This window comes from Wyeomyia smithii, chromosome 1, assembly GCF_029784165.1.
Source record: "Wyeomyia smithii strain HCP4-BCI-WySm-NY-G18 chromosome 1, ASM2978416v1, whole genome shotgun sequence".
NCBI lineage: Eukaryota > Metazoa > Arthropoda > Insecta > Diptera > Culicidae > Wyeomyia > Wyeomyia smithii.
In genome coordinates, this window is record NC_073694.1 from 84,929,230 (window position 1) to 84,948,637 (window position 19,408).

Sequence of the window (19,408 nt, forward strand, 5' to 3'; positions counted from 1 at the left end):
TTTCTTCATCAGATACCTAACATGGCAACCCCAGGTGCCCTTAGAGTCGAACCAGACACCAAGATACTTATGCAGCAAAACATGAGAGATCGTTTTTCCCATTAATTGTGATTGGAGCTGAGCAGGTTCATGCTTCCTAGAAAAAACTACTATCTCAGTCTTCTCCGGAGAGAATTCGATACCTAGCTGTAGAGCCCAAGCAAACAAATTGTCCAAAGTATCTTGCAATGGTCCTTGCAAATCGGCAGCTTTGGCTCCTGTAACAGAGACCACGCTGTCGCCTGCAAGTTGTCTTATCGTGCATGAATTTGCCAGACATTCGTCGATGTCATTTACATAAAAATTGTAAAGAAGGGGGCTTAAACATGAGCCCTGGGAAAGGCCCATGTAGCTAATTCGAAAAGTTGCCAAATCGCCATGCGTAAAATGCATGTGCTTTTCGGACAACAAATTGTGCAAAAAATTGTTCAAAATTGGAGAAAATCCTTGTCGGTGAAGTTTACCCGAAGGAATGTCAATAGAAACGGAATCAAAAGCCCCCTTAATGTCCAAGAACGCAGACGCCATTTGTTCTTTGCGAGCATACGCCAGCTGAATATCTGTTGAAAGCAACGCAAGACAATCATTCGTCCCTTTGGCACGGCGGAAGCCAAACTGAGTATCTGATAGCAGACCATTTGATTCGACCCAATGGTCTAAGCGACGGAGTATCATTTTTTCCATCAATTTCCGGATACAGGATAGCATTGCAATCGGCCTATAAGAATTGTGATCAGAAGCTGGTTTTCCTGGTTTTTGGATGGCGATCACCTTCACTTGCCTCCAATCCTGCGGTACAATATTTTGCTCCAGGAACTTATTGAACAAGTTCAACAAGCGCATCTTGGCATTGCCGGGTAGATTCTTCAACGAGTTGAATTTGATTCTATCTAGCCCAGGCGCGTTATTGTTACAGGACAGGAGAGCAACTGAAAATTCTGCCATCGTAAAAGGTGATTCTATCGCGTCGTGGCCCGGAGACGCATCGCGAACAATGTTTTGCTCAGGAACAAGGTCCGGACATACTTTCCTGGCAAAATCAAATATCCACCTACTTGTAGACTCCTCGCTTTCGTTGACCGTTACGCGATTCCGCATTCTTCGGGCTGTGTTCCAAAGAGTGCTCATTGATGTCTCCCTCGACGTCTCGTTTACGAACCGACGCCAATATCCGCGTTTCTTTGCTTTAGCCAAGCTTTTCAGCTTGGTATCAAGCTCCGAATATCGTATATAGTCGTCAGGTATACCTCCCTTCTGGAAGGCCAAAAACGCGTCGAAACTTTGCGTGTAGATATCGGAGCACTCTTTGTCCCACCACGGAGTGGGAGGCGGTTCTTTAATCGTTACGCCGGGGTATTTCTTCGTTTGGGCTTGCAACGCGGCGTCGAGACTCAAGCCCGCGAGGAGGTTGTATTCTTCAAGCGGTGGATGATGTTGAATCGACTCGACCGCTTTTGAAATCATTTCCTCGTATAACTTCCAATCGACATTCCGTGTGAGGTCATACGAAATGTCAATTGGTCGAATGCGAGTTGAACCGTTAGTAATTGAAATAAGAATAGGCAAATGGTCGCTACCGTGAGGATCGAGGATTACCTTCCATGTGCAATCCAACCGTAGCGACGTCGAACATAAGGATAGATCCAAAGCGCTTGGGCGCGCTGGAGGTTTCGTGGCGAGGGGAGAAGTTCTATTAAATCAAAGAGCAGCCGTTGCCCAACCTGTGCTCTGGGAGGAATATATATTGAGGCAATACAAAGCTCTTTACCTTGTATTATCATTTGACATGCGACAACTTCGATGCCTGGAATCGAGGGGAGGTAAATACGATAGAAAGAATAGCACTTTTTAATCCCTAGAAGTACTCCTCCATATGAAGTGTCTCGATCAAGGCGAGTAATATTAATATCATGGAAGTTAAGATCAATATTTGAAGTAAGCCAAGTTTCACAAAGGGAAAATGCATCGCATTTGTTTTTATTTATCAAAACTTTGAATGAATCAATTTTTGGTAAAATACTTCTACAATTCCACTGTAAGACAGAGATAGGATCCTTCATATACGCAGATGAATTAGGCATCGAAGGATACAATCGCTGCAAGGAGGGGCCATTGGGCAGTCAACTGCTTCAAAAATGATCTAACTGTTGGGAGAAGTACTGTGAGGAAATTTTTAATTGGATCAGGTATATTGAAGTTTTCAAAAATCCAGTCCACGATGTTAGAAAAATTCACCAATCCAGAGTTTATATGATTATCTGGGTGTGCAAAAGGAACAACTGGGGTTTTAGATGTTCCGGGAAGGGCTGGGAACTCCTTCTGGGACTTTAAATTTGCAAGCCCAGGAGGAGTTTGCTTCAGCTTTTCCGCAGCACTTTTAGATTTGTTCGTATTATTCATTCCATCTTGAGAAACCTTAGGTCCTTTCCTGGGAAGCTTAGGAGAGGAAAGATTTTTCCTCTTTCTAGACTCTCCAAGACAGGCAAAAGAAGTTCCCTCTAGTGGTTCGTCAGAGTCGGTTTCATCTGAAGCCAACAGATCAAAGGGGTTCGATGTTATGGTAGAAGTGGTCACGGTCTGCTTAAGAATCTCAGCGTAAGAACGCTTTGAGCGCTCCTTAAGAGACCGTTTAATTTTATCTCTGCGTTGCATGTAAACCGGGCATGCGGAAAGCTCATGCAGATTTTCCCCGCAGTGAATACACTTTTCAGCATTAACACTGCAAGAGTCTTCCGCATGAGTCTCCCCACACTTGCCACACCGTGCCTTATTGCAGCAGTAGGCAGCTGTATGGCCTAACTGCTTGCAATTGGTGCAATTCATAACACGGGGCACATACAAACGCACAGGCAGACTTACCTGGTTGATAGAAACGTGGCTAGGGAGTGCAGATCCGGCAAACGTAACGCGAAACGAGTCTGACGGAGTGTATACTTTTTTACCGGAGACGAGCGACATGGACCGTAATTGCTTAACGTCCAATACTTTCGCCTCGGTAGTGGATTTTTTGAAGCAGCCGACGCCGCTTCCCAGAATACACTCAACAGTCAGACTCGAATCGGTTATTACACCGTCGATCTCCACGTCGCGTGTAAAGAGCTCAGAGCGAGCTATATCGTTGGCCTGATCCAGATCATTGACCACGACACGGAGCTTGTTTGGTCTGACTTTTGCGATTTCGGTCACGGCCTTGTATCGTGACGTCAGATCTTTCGCGATTTGTAACGTGTTCAGTGATTTTCCTCCTGGTTTGGGCCTCATGTAGAGAACCAGTGGACCCGTTGATCCGTCTGGGTAAAGCCTGGGACGAGGATTGACTAAAGCAGGGACAGAGGGGGGGGGGGTGAACAGGAGGGTCAGGGTCGGGTGGGTTTGGAGACGGGGGATCGGGGGCTAAGGGATCCACATCCATTGCGCTCAAACTAGCGCAACAGTACAGTGGCAAAGAATCACGTACCTCTTTTTTGTTGTCTTCAATAGCACAATCACCGAGTCTTTCGGTGCTGGAACGGGCAGCTTCGCAGCGACACAGCTATAACACAATAGCAGGATTATCAGTTTGTCTTTACACCGCACTTCGCACTCTTTGAAACACGACCGAGTAAGCAATGCTTTTTTTCTTCTTCACACAGTAGCGATTTTATAGCGAGACAATCACTTATTGCGTCCGTTTTCGTCGAGCGTTCGGGACGGAATGTACTTGGCAACCCTTACCGATCCACTACGGCAGCTAACTAAACAACAAAGCAAGTTCGTTTGGAACCATGAACATCAGGAAGCGTTCGATAATCTGAAGAGGTATATGATTAATCCTACAACTCTAGGATATTTTGACGTTGAGGATCGTACCCAACTTATAGCTGATGCCAGCCCGGTTGGTCTCGGGGCTGTCCTTATCCAAATTAACGATCGAGGCCCTCGTATTATTTCATATGCAAGTCGCAGTCTAACAGAGGTTGAAAAGCGGTACGCTCAAATAGAGAAGGAAGCTTTAGCTTTGGTGTGGGCGGTAGAGCGGTTTCACTTTTACTTGTATGGTCGCTCATTTGAGTTGATCACCGATCATAAACCACTCGAAACGATTTTTAGTCCACGTTCGAAGCCATGTGCCAGGATCGAAAGGTGGGTGGTCCGTTTGCAGGCATACAAGGTGACAGTCATATATCGACCAGGAAAATCCAATATCGCTGATCCACTGTCTCGACTTGCAGTGGCATCTGAGGGAAACGGCAGAGCTTTTGAGGAATATGCGGGATATTATGTGAATTGGGTAGCTTCGAATGCTGCCCCAGTTGCGTTGAAAATTTCCCTGATTGAAAGTCAGTCTGAAGCGGATAGTTCGATCATATCTGTCAGGACAGCGTTACAGAATGGTTCATGGAATGAAGAGGCCGCTCCTTTCAAATTGTTTGAAACCGAACTATGCTTCGCTGGAAAAATCTTGTTGCGTGGAACTCGAATAGTTATGGCTCAAAGCCTAAGACTGCGAACACTTGACTTAGCACATGAGGGTCACCCGGGTATGACGATCATGAAGCAACGTTTACGTGCGAAGGTATGGTGGCCAAAAATCGATACTCAGGTTGAAAAGTACGTTAAGGATTGCCGTGGATGCATTCTAGTAGCAGCACCTGCTGTCCCGGAACCGATGAAGCGTAGAGAATTGCCTACAGAGCCTTGGCAACACTTGGCTATCGATTATCTCGGACCACTTCCAACTGGACACTACTTGTTAGTGGTCGTCGATTATTTTAGCCGCTATATCGAGGTTGAGATAATGAAGAAAATTGATTCGAGAGAGACCATTAAGAGGTTGACTACAATTTTCGCTCGATTTGGTCTGCCGATTTCTATCACTGCAGATCACAACGGTCCACAATTTGCCAGTGAAGAATTTCGAGTATATTGTGACACGAACAACATCCAGTTGATCAATACCATTCCTTACTGGCCACAACAAAACGGTGAAGTGGAACGACAAAATCGTTCCATTTTGAAAAGACTTTCCATTAGCCAGGCGACCAATGCAAACTGGGAATCGGAGTTAAATAAATATCTGTTGATGTATCGGTCTTCCCCACACTCAACAATAGGTAAGACTCCTTCGTTGATGCTTTTTGGTCATAATGTCCGTGATAAAGTGCCTTCCATCAGCCAACCTAGAGAGATTGATGAGGAAGTGGCTGATAGAGATAAAGAGAGGAAGGAGAAAGGAAGGTTATATGCCGACGAAAGACGCAATGCCAAACCAAATCCGATATCTGGAGGAGATAAGGTTTTGTTGAAAAAGATGTCTATAACAAACAAGCTAAAACCAAACTTTGATCCCGAAGAGTTTAAGGTGATTAAAAGGAGAGGTGGGGATGTATTGGTTGCTTCCGAAGAATCTGGCGCTAAATATCAGAGGCATGTGTCTCATCTACAGCGAATCAATACTGCTGAAGCCGATTTGGAATCTACATCGTCATTATCATCAACAGTATCATCATCACTGGCCTCATCGTCTTCGGCATCATCACCATTGGATTCATCGTCATCGGTGCTGTCATCATCAACAAAACCACCACGTTCCAGTAATGAGGTCGATACATCTGATGCTGCACCAAAGATAAAGAAGACAACACGGCAACCAGCATATTTGAAAGATTAAAGGCAGAAGTGTTTTAGAGAGCAACCGATATAGACGGATTTTATTCTTCTCCCCGACCGCCCTCGAGTCTACACTATATTTGGCGACGAGGATTGAAAAAAAAATGGCGAATTCACTAGGTAAGTAATTGAAGCTGAAATTTCATTGAAAAAAAAACTCAATGAAGGTGTAATGAATCAGTCGCTTAAATGCGGAAAGTATAGTCTGATTTCATTCTGCGTAATAGCAGGGATAAGTTCGAAATAGAGCAGTCGCTTAAATGCGGATTATAAGTAGAGTCTGTTCTATTCTGCAAAAAGCAGGAAAAAAATAAGAATAGAGAAAAGTAATGTAGTATAGTGCTCTAGCATATTCATAATGCTTGACGGCTCAGGTGTCTGCATATATTGACGGTAGCGAGAGTACGAAGAATAAAGGCAGAAGTGTTTTAGAGAGCAACCGATATAGACGGATTTTATTCTTCTCCCCGACCGCCCTCGAGTCTACACTATACCATACAAATGAAACATAAATTTCTGCACAACTCAAGAACAAACCAAGCAAATGAAACCGAATTTGGCATGTGGATGTTTTAAGTGGTAACTAATATGTCCCTAATAGTTGGATGAAACACAAATTTGTGCACATCTCGAGAACCAATCAACCAAATGGAACAAAATTTGGCAGGTAAATGATTTTAGTGGTAACAAATATGTACATAATGGTTTGAAACCCGACTCCCTCTTCTATAAGGGAGGGATCCCATGAAAATGAAACACAAATTTCGCACAGCTCAAGAACCAATCAAGAAAATACAACCAAATTTGGTATGTGAATGCTTTTAGAGGTAACAAATATGTCCATAATGGTTTGACGTCCGTCCCTCTTCTGAAAGTACATGTTTCTTCACAAATTTCTTCACATCTCGCGAACTAATCAACTAAATGGAACCATATTGGCAGGTGAATGTTTTTAGTGGTAACAAATATGCTCCATAATCGACCTCAGACAACATTTTGGATTGTAAGATGGCAACTTCCGGTTTCTGGAAAACAGCCGAAAATGGCCGATTTCCACCCAATATAATAATATCCGGATCTAGAATAATACACAGGAGCTAAAATCGACCACAGATAGCATTTTAAATTCTAAGATGGCGACTTCCGGTTTCTGAAAACAGCAGAAAATGACCAAATAACACCCAATATGAGTTTTTCTTTAACCAGTATGCCGTTCAAAATCCAGAAATTGTCTCCAAATGCCATTATGAAATCCAAAATGGCGACTTCCGGTGTCGGAAAAACAGCGGCAAATGACCAAATACCACCCAATATGGGTATTTCCGGAACCGTAATGATGCACTGACGCCACAAATCGACTTCAGACAACATTTTGAATTGTAAGATGGCAACTTCCGGTTTCTGAAAAACAGCCTGAAATGGACGATTCCCTTTAAATATTAGTATTTCTGGAACCAGAAAGCTGCACAGAAGCTAAAAATTGATCACAGACACAATCTTGAATTTTAAGATGGTGACTTCCGGTGTCTGGCAAACAGCCGGAAATGACCAAATACCATTCAATATGAATGTTTTTGGAACCAGAATTACGCCCAGATGACGGAAATTGATTTCACAGGCAATTTTAAAGTCCAAAATGACGAATTTCGGCTCCTGAAAAACAGTCCAAAGTGACCAAATATCACCCAATATGAGTTTTTCTTTAACCAGTATCCTAAATACCATTTTGAAATCCAAGATGGCGACTACCGGTTTGTGAAAAACAGCCTAAAATAAACAAAACTTTCCAATATGAGTATCTCTGGAACCAGAATGATGCAAGGAGCTAACAATTGACCTCAGGCACCATTTTGAATTGCTAAATGGCAACTTATAGGCAACAGTCGGAAATGAACGAATAATACTCAATATGGATATTTCCGTAAACGTGATGATGCATAGAAACCAAACATTGACCCTGGACACTATTTTGAATTTGAAGACGACCACTTTTAGTTTCTGGAAAACAACCAAAAATACCTCCCAATATGGATATTTCCGGTGTCAGATTGATGCCAGAAAGTCTGCCGATAATGACAGAAACAAACCGCAAGGAATCAATGAACTTGGAACGTTCAAATAGTACGTGAGTGAGTCCAAGCTGGATTTCACATTTTTAAACATAACAGGCAAAGTAATAGGCCGATTGCAAAACAAATCAATAAGGTCTTATGGGGCAATTAGACCTTCTATTTGACACTAATTTTATGAAAATCGGTACAGCCATCTCTGAGAAACATGAGTGAGATTAAACAGTCTTCAGAACACGTTTCTTTTCATAACCACAAGTTCAATCTTTATGAAATTCAAAACTTAAGGGTTTTCTAGGTAGCCCGTTCTTTTGAGACCAATTTTGTTTAAATTGGTTGTGTAGTTTCTGAGATATTGATGTTTCATGATTTTCACATTTTTGAACATAACCTCTAAACTAGAAATCCGATTACAATAAAATTCAATAGGGTCTTATGGGGCAACAAGACTTTTCATTTGCAATTAATTTCATGAAAATCGGTCCAGCCATCTCTGAGAAAAGTGAGTGAGAATAAAAATCTGCACACACACACACACACACACACACACACACACACACCTAAGAAGTGTTCTCACTAATTTTGAAAGTATTGCGAGTTTTTTTTTCTTCACCTATCGTTTATTTGACACGGCACAAATACAATAGTATTGCGAGTTATCTGTTTCGTTAATTCACAAATTATCGTTCATTAATCAGGTAGTTGGTGCATTTTTGTATAGAAAATCCCAGAAACATACATACCTGAAACATCACTCTACTCATTCATTTATGAATTGTCAAGTATCAAAGTTTAACTAGCTTATAATACAAGGTCTAAGCTTTGAAAAAAATTTTTGATGATGTGCTCCGGTTTGCCTCTTTCTCCCCTATATGCATTTGAAACTGAGAAATAATTTAATAAAAAAACGCTCTAACTTAGTATAAAGCGATTGTAGCAACATACTGTCTTCGAAAGAAACCTTTGTTTTTATGTTGGTCATATTTGTCTAGAACATTATGTTCTTGAAAAAAGAATATTTAAAAAGTTATGCTAGAAAAACTAAATTCGATGGGGTTGACAGCGACAATGCTTTGTATTTCAATAAATACACGTCATGGAAAGTAAATATCTTCTGCAAAGTTTCATATTTTGGAAAGTTCTACAACTTTGCTGAAGAAACTGTTCATGTATCTTCGCTGTATCGAAAGTTAATTTTTTTATTTTTATGATAGTAGGCCATGATCAAAAAATTTTCTTATCAACATTTTCGTTATATTTTTGTGAACAATTCTTTCAAACATTGTCTTTGGCTAACATCAACCGTTCAAGCACAAATGAATTAAGTTCGTCAAATTGCCTTTTCCGACCACTGTGCATTGGAAACATTATTTTGTAATCGATAAAATAAGACTCACATACTCCAGTGATAACAGCCACAATATTGAAAATCCTTCTGTGCTTTGATTTAATGATCGTATTTGGTTCACCCTTTGGGAAACTATCTTTTAACTCAATTTCATTCATTAGAGAAATTGGACTTCTTACATTGGTATACGATTTGTGGTATAATAAGTATATAGTAATAGTTAATATAACTGCTATGTGGATTAATTCTTATATTTATATTTGTTATCGGTTACAGCATACAATATACTAATTATCAACAAACTGACTGTGCTCGATGAGAAAAAATAAAAAAATTAAAAATCGGCTCCATTATCCGGAGAAATCGGTTGTCCGGTTCGAAATGTTTTTCAAAATTTCGGATAGTCCGAGTATTAAAAAAATATTAGGCGTCGTACACAAATTACGTAACGCATGAAGGGGAGGAGGGGGGTTAAGTTTGCGTTACTTATTGTTACATAGGGGGAGGGGGGGGGTAGTTACGTAACTGTGATGTTTGCTCAAAATTGCAAATTTGGAGGGGGGACAGGTTGTCCAGCGTTACGTAATTTTAGGGGAGGGGGAGTCATATAGACGATACTTATCGTTACATAGGGGGGGGGGAGAGGGGGTCTGAAATCTAGGTTTTTAGCGTTACGTAATTTGTGTACGACGCCTTAGGAAACAATTCATTTTTGTATTTCAATGCCAACACTGGAGATTGACTTTGCGTAACTTTAATAATGTTTAGATGAGTCTTACATATGAATTTCTGTTCACTTTTCTATGCACAATTTTCAGTTTCCATCTGTGAAAATAGTTGTATACAATGAAGTGCAATTCCACTATAATAAGGAAAAGATCAATTACTCATACTACCAGATACTAGTAAATGGCGCTACAGAAAATCGATGTAGAAGGAGATTGGCATTCTTCATAACTTTGCTGTAGTAAAACCACGTGGGAAAAAGGAAACGTGTTTCAGCAATTGATTTTCACAGGAAACATAAAAGAACAGAAGCGTTCAGCAAATAATAATGACATTTAAATATATAGACGGTAATGACCGTTCGATTAAAAAAAAATATTTTGAAATATTTATATTTTATTTAGTATACTATCATTTTCATCAATACCATATTTGGTCGATGTATTGTCAGACTGGATCAAGTGACATTTTGATTATTTCGAGAAAAAGGAATTTAAAGTTTGTAACTCTGTAAATTTCAAAGTTTTCAATACTTCTGCGCAATTTTGATATTATAAGTAAGAGTTACTCTTTAACTGTATCATGTGGTGACAATTGAAAATAAATTTTGAAATCCACATAAAAAATGTGTAAATTCAACAAGTCGTATTAAAAGCGACCTTACTTTGTAGGCACAGGGATTATTTGTTTCTGCAATATGCAATAAGTACCTACTTACATACCTTCATCTCGATTGCTACCCACTAGAATATCAATTCCCTCTAAGTTAGCTTCGCGCAACATGGTCATAGGATCAGCTGTCATGAAAACTCCATCGATAGTAGGCGCTGAGGGGAAACCCAAGATACCAGAGTATGAATTCCATTGCTGCACTGAAATTGTCTTCGCGTCCACGTTACGCATACAGTGCATGACGATGTTGGGTGATTCCTATTATTAAAACATAATAATGAAATTTTGCAGTATTCGTCTACTACCGTCTTATGATAGCCATAGTTAGCTATAAACGTGTCATATTCATTACCTTCAGTAGAGTTAGATTGCAGTTACAGTCGTCAATTAGAGCCTCAGCCACCGACAGAGCCTTTTCCGCAGTCATATGACTCCAAGGTGCATTTAAAGTACCGGACTGTAAAATTCCTCGATGCGATAGCCCACGGGTTACGGGAGATAGCAAATGTAAGCTAACAGAGCTGCCGCCTGCTGATTCTCCGAACAGCGTAATTAGATCTGGATCTCCCCCGAAGGCTTTTGCATTTTCCTTCAACCACCGAATAGCCAACGCTTGATCCCACAAACCAACATTGCCTATGCAAAACAAAAAAAGAAATTTCCATGTGAGATAAACAGTTTTGGTATTATATGTATTCTGAAATTAGAATCAATGTATTCTGAAATTAGACAGTACAGCAATGTCCCAAGACACGTCTTAAGAAATGATATTTACAATTATAAAAACGAAAAAAAGGTTCGATTTTAACTTGCAAAAGAATTTGAGTCCATCCATACAAAAAATACTAAATACGTTTAATGTTCAAAACAATAATAAGAATTTTAATATCAATTTTAATCAGCCTATGAGATTTTGTATAAAAAATGATGAAAAAGAGACTAAAGTATACTACCGGGAGCTTCATCCTCGTTCCCGTTTAGATAAGGTGAAAGATAAAAAAATCCAAAGGCTCCCACGCGATATTGCATCGAGGCGACTATCACGTTCCCAACCGCTGCAAGAATTTCAGCATTGTAAACATCCAGTGTTGATGTTCCACTCATGAATCCACCACCATATATCCACACTAACATTGCCAATCCACCCTTCGACTGGTGCTGGCGTTGAGAGTCATCATCATCCTGAAAATACTATAATAAGAGAGGCACAGCAAAAATATTAGTTATGCGGCTTTAGTTGTACTACGTCTTACGCAACAACGTAGTGAGTTATTTTCACGCAAGTTTTTACTCACATCGTTGCTTCCAAAATTTAAACCACGGCCATGGCGCAAACGGGTCTTTGTTGGAACCCAGATATTCAAATATAAACAGTCTTCGGATACGTTCGTATTAGGATTCCACATCTCTTCACCAGCAAAACCAGGAAAGTATTCGTATCTAAAAAAGCAAATGAAGCATAAGTTGCCATAAATAAACGCCGTGCCCCAATCTTTGGTGCTGGCTATTACATCAGAACAAAGATGACAGATCATTCTTTCATATGTCTTCACGCTTCACGAAAAGTTGTCTTCGCATGTCTTCAAACATTTTGACAATTGAGCAACTTAACAAAAAATGTCCTAGTTTTATTGTATTCTTTTTGTCATTTTTGATTCGCCTGAAACTTTGCAAAGATGTATGGGTAAAAAATGCCATTTCATGCTATTGAATTTTCAAATCAAAAACTAAAGACATAACGTTTGGTTTGATTGGTATACCATGTGCAGCAAAATTGTACACAGTAATTTTGTCCTTCCACAAAAAATATACACCGTGAGACAATAGAAATTTTTTAGCAGAAACACAAACATATATTTATAAATTTAATATCTAAAAAAACTCGCTTCTTATGAATCTGAAAATTTTTTTACAAACTATAAGCTAACCAATAATAGTTAACTGAACATGTAGAAATATAAAATTAGAAAATAAAATTTGTCACAACAAACCTTTTTTTTCACAGCGTTAATTTTATTTTTTAGGAACTAAATTATTATCAACAACTTTGTCTGAGACACAGTGGCGTAGTGAAACCAGGGCGGGAAATTTGGGGATACCCGGGGCGGAAAATTTGGGTATCACCCCCACCAGGTTGCAGTGAGATCATCTTGTTTTCAAAAATTGTGAGAGTTGGCACGTTCGTTTTCAATTTCACAAAATCTACCCAATTTTGAAAAATTGGTTGAGATTATACTCCTAGAAGCAAAATTATATAATTTTACTAAGGTTTCACCTCGACCTCCACCTAATTGATAATTAATCTCACGGATGTTACCCTTTTGAAGGGTAGGTAAATGAAAAAATGCCTCATGGGTGTCACCCGGGGCGGACCGGGGCACAGTGGTCAGAAAGGACTGAAATCAGGGCGAAATTAATAACTACTTAGGGTTGCCTCCTAGATGAACGATGTCTTCTCGAATATTGATCCTTACTATTGGCCAACTTTTGATAATGGCTAGGCAGTTCAAAATTTCACCGCTAGGGCAGCGCTGTTGCTAATTTCTCAGGGAAGCAAAATAGAAGGATAATTTCTAAAGGAAGTTTGTAGAGAATAGTATTTTGAGAAACTCTTCCCTGGATATTCATATATTCATATTAGTACATGATGTATTTTTCGAGAAATTTAGCAATCAATCTTAAAAAAAAACACGATTTACGGCTAACTATAGCATGTCGAAGAAGAAAACCCCGAAAAATCTCGAATTTTACGAGCATGATATATCAAACACTAACTTTGCTTGATAAAAAATGACCGCTTGCGCGTCGCACGTTCGTTTTTCTTTTTGATATTGTGAACGTTTTGCCGAAAATTGCCCAGAAAACTTTTTTGTTCCTGTCTCTATGAACACGAGGGAACACTTTTATGAAGACACAATGCCAATCAAATGAAATGTTCTGATTTCTTTTTTTTTTCTTTTTTCCTGGATAATTGTAACTATTTTGGGTTTTAATTTTTTCAGATAATAAATTTTTGAAAATAAGCTTTTTTGGATAAATACTTTTACTTTGTTTCTCTAACAATGTTTTTTAGAGTAATTTTTATTTCGGAGTGGCACAATGATTATCAAAAACTTTGCCGAGGACGTCACACCAATGAAACCAACCGTGTTGGTTTCAAAAATATCTGTAATCTTCAATACTTTTTGAAATAACAATTTTACATAGCTTCTCAAAACAAGTCGTAACTCAAAAAAAAAACCAATAGCACAAAATGGCCCACAGAAACATTTTTGCAAAGTTTACGCCAATTCAAAAATGGTCAATTAAAATAGCATTACAAATATTTTTGTTAACATATTAAATCGGGTGCAGCTGATCGTCCGACTGTTAAATTTTCATCACTTTAGGCGGCAGCCATATATTACGTAACGCCCACAAGGGGAGGGGAGTCCCTTGAGCATTACGAATCGTTACCTAGAGGAGGGGGCAGCGTTACGTTTTTTTAAGGGGGGGATTTGTTAGTAGCTTAAGTATTTATGATAAATATTAGTAAATAATGAGTATGTGTGTCCAATCACAAATGGTGACTTCTCAACACTTTTAAAAATTTGTAATTTTAATTGTTAGGATTTGTTTGCTTTCGCAATTAGGACTTATCGTTCGTAGGGACTTAAACCTACTTGTCAGAAAGGGGGAAGTAAACTTATAACTAACTTAATTGCTAACTTATTGGCTATAAAGATATTGGCTAACTTATTGGCTATTTGACATAGCTTCTAATGGTTCAACACCAGTAAGTCTATGTAATTCGAGTGTACCAAACCAAGGAGGACGCTTCAAAATCATTTTCAGAATTTTATTCTGAATCCTTTGTAATGTTTTCTTCCTTGTTGAACAGCAACTTGACCAGATTGGTACAGCATAAAGCATTGCTGGTCTAAAAATTTGTTTGTAAATCAAAAGTTTGTTCTTTAAACAAAGTTTAGAATTTCTGTTGATGAGAGGATATAAACATCTCGTATATTTGATGCACTTGGCTTCTATACTCTCAATGTGCTCTTTGAAAATAAGTTTTTTATCGTAAATTAGTCCTTAGTACTTAACCTTGTCAGACCAACTTAAAATAACCCCATTTATCTTGACAACGTGATTATTGTTTGGCTTGGGGAAAGAAGCCCTAGGCTTATGCGGAAAAATTATCATTTGAGTTTTAGAAGCATTGGGAGAGATTTTCCACTTTTGCAAGTAGGAAGAAAAATATCTAAACTTTTCTGCAATCGACTGCATATGACACGAAGGCGGAAATGCTTGCCTTTTACGGAAATGCTTGTGTCATCGCAGAACAATGACTTTGTGCATCCTGAAATCAGCGTTACGTAACGAAAAACTCCGAGAAGGTTATATAATTTGACTGCTGAACTGAGCATTTCTTCTACTGCGTTAGGTAATTTTTGTTACGGGGTAGGGGGTGGTGTTACGTTTTGTAACATGATAGGGGGTGAGGGTAAAAATCTTTTTTCTGTTACATAATTTATGGATGTCGCCTTATTACACATGCTTCCTAATATGATATCATGATTTCAAATGATTGTCACCACACCGTGTTCTATTTTATTGATATGAGAGGTAAAGTGGATTTTTATTAATTCAATTATTTGTTTAGGCGGCATCCATAAGTTAAGTATCACTCAAAAGGGGGGAGCGTTACGATTTATTATATAGGGAAGGGGGGAGATATGATCAGCGTTCCGTAAAGTAAAATCTCTGGAGAGACTCTCAAGAAACGAGCATTTTTATCAAGCATATTCTTATACTGCGTTACGTAATTTTTATGAGAGGGTAGGTTGGCGTTACATTTCGTTACTTATGGGGGAGGTGGTTGTTTTTGCGTTACTCAATTTATGAATGTCGCCTTGTTCAATTACACTCATTCTGTAAAAAATCGCAATCTCTTCCCAGCTAGTCTCGAGGTACAATGCTAATGCTAACTATCTAAATCCTGAGTGAAAATGCAAGCCTCAGAAAGAAGAAAGTCATTATTTCTATTAACCCCATTAATCGTTAAACTTTCGTTTTCTCTCTCTCAAGCTACCAGTCAAAACCAGTCGAATTGCACCTCAATCTTACAAAATCAATATCAGTTATAGGAAAATGAGAAACGAATAACAGCAGATTTGCCATCTCAATGGTAATGAGGTATTGTTCTACCATTATTAGACTGTCTGGTAAACATATATCAGTTACACAGATTACATAATCATACCCCAGAAAAAAAACTGTAATAGTAAAAAGTTTTATTTCTCTTAGGTCAGAATTCAATCGCGTCTTTCACCGGCGACGGTCTTCAAAGTTTTCTTGTATATTCTTTTGCTAATGATTTTCTGTGTTTCTGACTTCAGCTGCTCTTTTCCACTATGACTATTCTCGATAATACATTTTTACCAATACCATCCGCAAAGTAACCACTTTCAAATTGAATAAAAAACAATCTCATACCTACAAGCATTGTTCATTGTTTTACGTCAGAGCAATTGTAAGCAACATTCAACTACTTCTCATACAAATCCGTACAATGTGCTCTCAAAAATCCTCAAAACCTCACCACGATCAAATATTCCTTTACTTATATAGTTTCGAAACAGTATAAAAGCATAGAAGATTTTTTATCATTTGTGTTACTGTTTTAGATAGAACTTACCGTTCTTGTATACAAGAAGCAGGGAGTCGGGTAGCGTCTAACACACCATGCCAAGGCTCTGCAGGTACAGGCTTACGGAAACGAAGCCCATCAACAGGAGGTTTAGCAAATGGAACACCATTAAACACATGCACCTCACGACCTTGCACCATTGTTGAACGACCTCGTATCGGACCGCTACTTGTTTGCACTACCAGTCGATCAAAGATTCCGTACACAGGACTTATCACAGAAATATACACCATAACGGAGAAAAACTTCCAACACAACCCTTCTGATGACATTTTGTCGATTTAGTGCTTCGTACCAAAAAATACTATTCCAATGCTAATTTATTTGTTGATTCCTCCAACTCAGGAGACTTTTAATATGTTATTTCACTTTTCACATTCCCGGTATTCTCCTTGCTCACTCAATTGATTGAATAATCAATCAATAGACGAACACAAAAAACATAAACAACACTTATTCCTGTACAATAAAATTTCATAATTGGCATAAAACGATGCTATCACATAACGCATTAAAATAGATTTGATATTTTTTAGTTATTCTGTTATCGAATATCCAACACAACTTTCACTACATAAATATTAATATACACACAGCACAAGGTAGACTAATACTTTCTTTTGGGCCAATTTTACTGCGACAGCTGAAAAAATGTACAAGAAAAATAGTTTCAAAGATATATTAGTAATAAAACAAGCAGTAGAAGTACTATAGTAATGAAGATAGTTGATAGTTGACTTGCCCGCGTAATTTAATAATAGTTGCTTCAATTATTTACTAAGAATATTAGAAATTTTGTTGTTAAACAAAAACTACAAATTTTACAATATAAAGACTGTATGAAATGGTGATGTAGAACCTAACAATGTATTTAGAGCGCTTCTTAATCACAAGGTTACAGAGTACGCTTCGACAAGCGCATAGTGCTAGTTTCGAATTTCAAAAGAGTCAAGCCATCCGATGTTCAGTGACTTGCACATGTTTTTTCTCAGGTTTTTAATACATCTTTCCTGCACGATATACAGTGCCTCCACAATCATGGGTCAGCTACAACTATGGGTCACTTTTACGCAAATACGTCTATTCTCACGAAACTGAACAATTTTCATTGGCAGTGGTATTTTTTATAACTCAATTGTAACCCTATTCATACGATTGAAATGATTCAATGTTGAAAATGTTACTAAAAACAATAATTCTGCTCAGTGCAAGAAGTGAAGTGACCCATAATTGTGGTAATGTCACGTTTTGCGGTGCACAATTGTGGGTCAGTCCATATTTTGGCTATTTTTATTACTTTTGCATGAAAATACATCACGACCTAATAAAAAAACTTATTATCAAGCTTTTACAACAAAAAAATAACTTTTGTGATGGATTTTGATGGTTTTATAAACTAAATGATCTTGAAGGCCAAAAGTGACCCATAATTGTGTCTTTTGCTATGCAAGTACTATTTTTCTTCTTAACCGATTTACACACATCAGCTGCAGTGAAACTAACTGTCGACCGAAAGTATACATCAGAACACAGAAATAGATAGTAAACATTCGTAGTTGATAACTTTTCCGATTTTATATTCATTTTTCAACATTTAGGCAACACGTTGACTGACCCATTATTGTAGAGGGACTGTATTTTTCAACCCCGAATGATTTTCATTTTATTGAATATGTACCGTGGAACGTGGTGAAATTGATCAGTGGGGTGAAGTTCATTACCTGAAAATTCGTGATAAAAATATCAATCAAAGAATACTGATCAATCAAAAAATACTAAAATGCAACTTTTGCACGATTCACATACCTGTCCAAGTTAACCTTGCATGCCCGGTGCAATTTTACATATTTTCTAAAAAAATTTCTAACTCAGTCAAAACTTAATCAAATATGATCAAACAAGTTTCCCAATAAGCCAAAAAAGTATTTAATTAACTTAAAGTAATTTTCATTAAGGGTTAATTACGTTAAATTTGGAGAATTGATTGAAGTTTGATAAAAGCCCAAAGCATATAATTTTCGATAATGATTATTTCATACTATTAAAATAATACTGATGAATTCACATAGATTTTAATTTCAGAGCTAGTTTTTGAGCTTCTGCAACACACCTAATTGAAATCAATCTAACGATGATCAAATGAGAGCAAATTTAGTAAACTGCTGCTTGTGAACCAAAATGAATAAATTTTAATCTGAAATATCGTTATTTTCGTTTCCAAACTAGCTGTGGTTGAAATTTTACAGTTCAGAAATCATCATTTATCATAAACGTATCGAAAAAAATCACATTACCAATACATGGATTTCAAGGGTGATCAATTTCACCCCGATTTATCTCATAGTAACTTATATAATTCTCGAATTTATTTAATGAAGTAGACGATAGAAATTTCACCAATAGCCACAGAGGTTTTCTAGAGCACATACCAGTACTTGTTTTAAATATATACTATTTCGGAAAAAATGTACATGAAGTTAGTTAATTGGAAAATATTATGAAAATTGATCAATTTCACCCCGTTCCATGTCTCCGTAAACTGGAGTGACTTTGATAAGTTTTTGAATATATCTTATCTATTTTGAGAATATACTGAGTTCATTGTTTTATATTTTTAAAATAAGTACTGGCATGCATTCAGCAAGATCCAGTCACTACTTCAAAAGTTTAGCAACATTACTGCTGTTTTAAAACATGCTCTAAAATTCTTACTTCAATTGTTATTCCGGGGTGACATTGATCACTTCATTATTTTGATGAATTCGAAGTAAAACTTTGCTGCTTCAACGAAATTATACAGCCTAAAACGACTGAAATGAGAAAATGAGATTATAAATATGAAAGTAATTTGGGGGTCACTCACATTCTATATATATATATATATATATATATATATATATATATATATATATATATATATATATATATATATATATATATATATATATATAATATATATATATATATAGTATATATATATATATATATATATATATATATATATATATAGTATATATATATATATATATATATATATATATATAATATATAATATAATATATTATATATATATATATATATATATATATATATAATATATATAATATATATTATATGTATATATATATATTAGTATATATATATATATATATTATATACATATATATATATATATATATATATATATTATATATATATATATATATATATATA

General features: G+C 37.3%; 1 protein-coding gene across 4 annotated transcripts in view; it reads right to left on the reverse strand.

Annotated features, from left to right (window-relative positions):
• LOC129717782 (acetylcholinesterase) overlaps window positions 1–19,408 on the reverse strand; it is a 111,148-nt gene that overhangs the window by 39,371 nt on the left and 52,369 nt on the right. For 3 of the 4 annotated variants that reach the window (XR_008726742.1, XM_055667939.1, XM_055667941.1), the window contains 5 exons: window positions 16,184–16,838; window positions 11,799–11,943; window positions 11,457–11,694; window positions 10,856–11,139; window positions 10,554–10,761 (listed from right to left, as the gene is read on the reverse strand). Coding sequence is in view for 3 of the 4 variants with exons in the window: in XM_055667939.1 (XP_055523914.1) it covers window positions 10,554–10,761; window positions 10,856–11,139; window positions 11,457–11,694; window positions 11,799–11,943; window positions 16,184–16,467 (1,159 nt within the window). In the remaining variant the exon portion in view is untranslated. Of the gene's footprint in view, window positions 1–10,553; window positions 10,762–10,855; window positions 11,140–11,456; window positions 11,695–11,798; window positions 11,944–16,183; window positions 16,839–18,907; window positions 19,006–19,408 lie in introns of all 4 variants that reach the window. The other variant, XM_055667942.1, reaches the window with a different exon arrangement.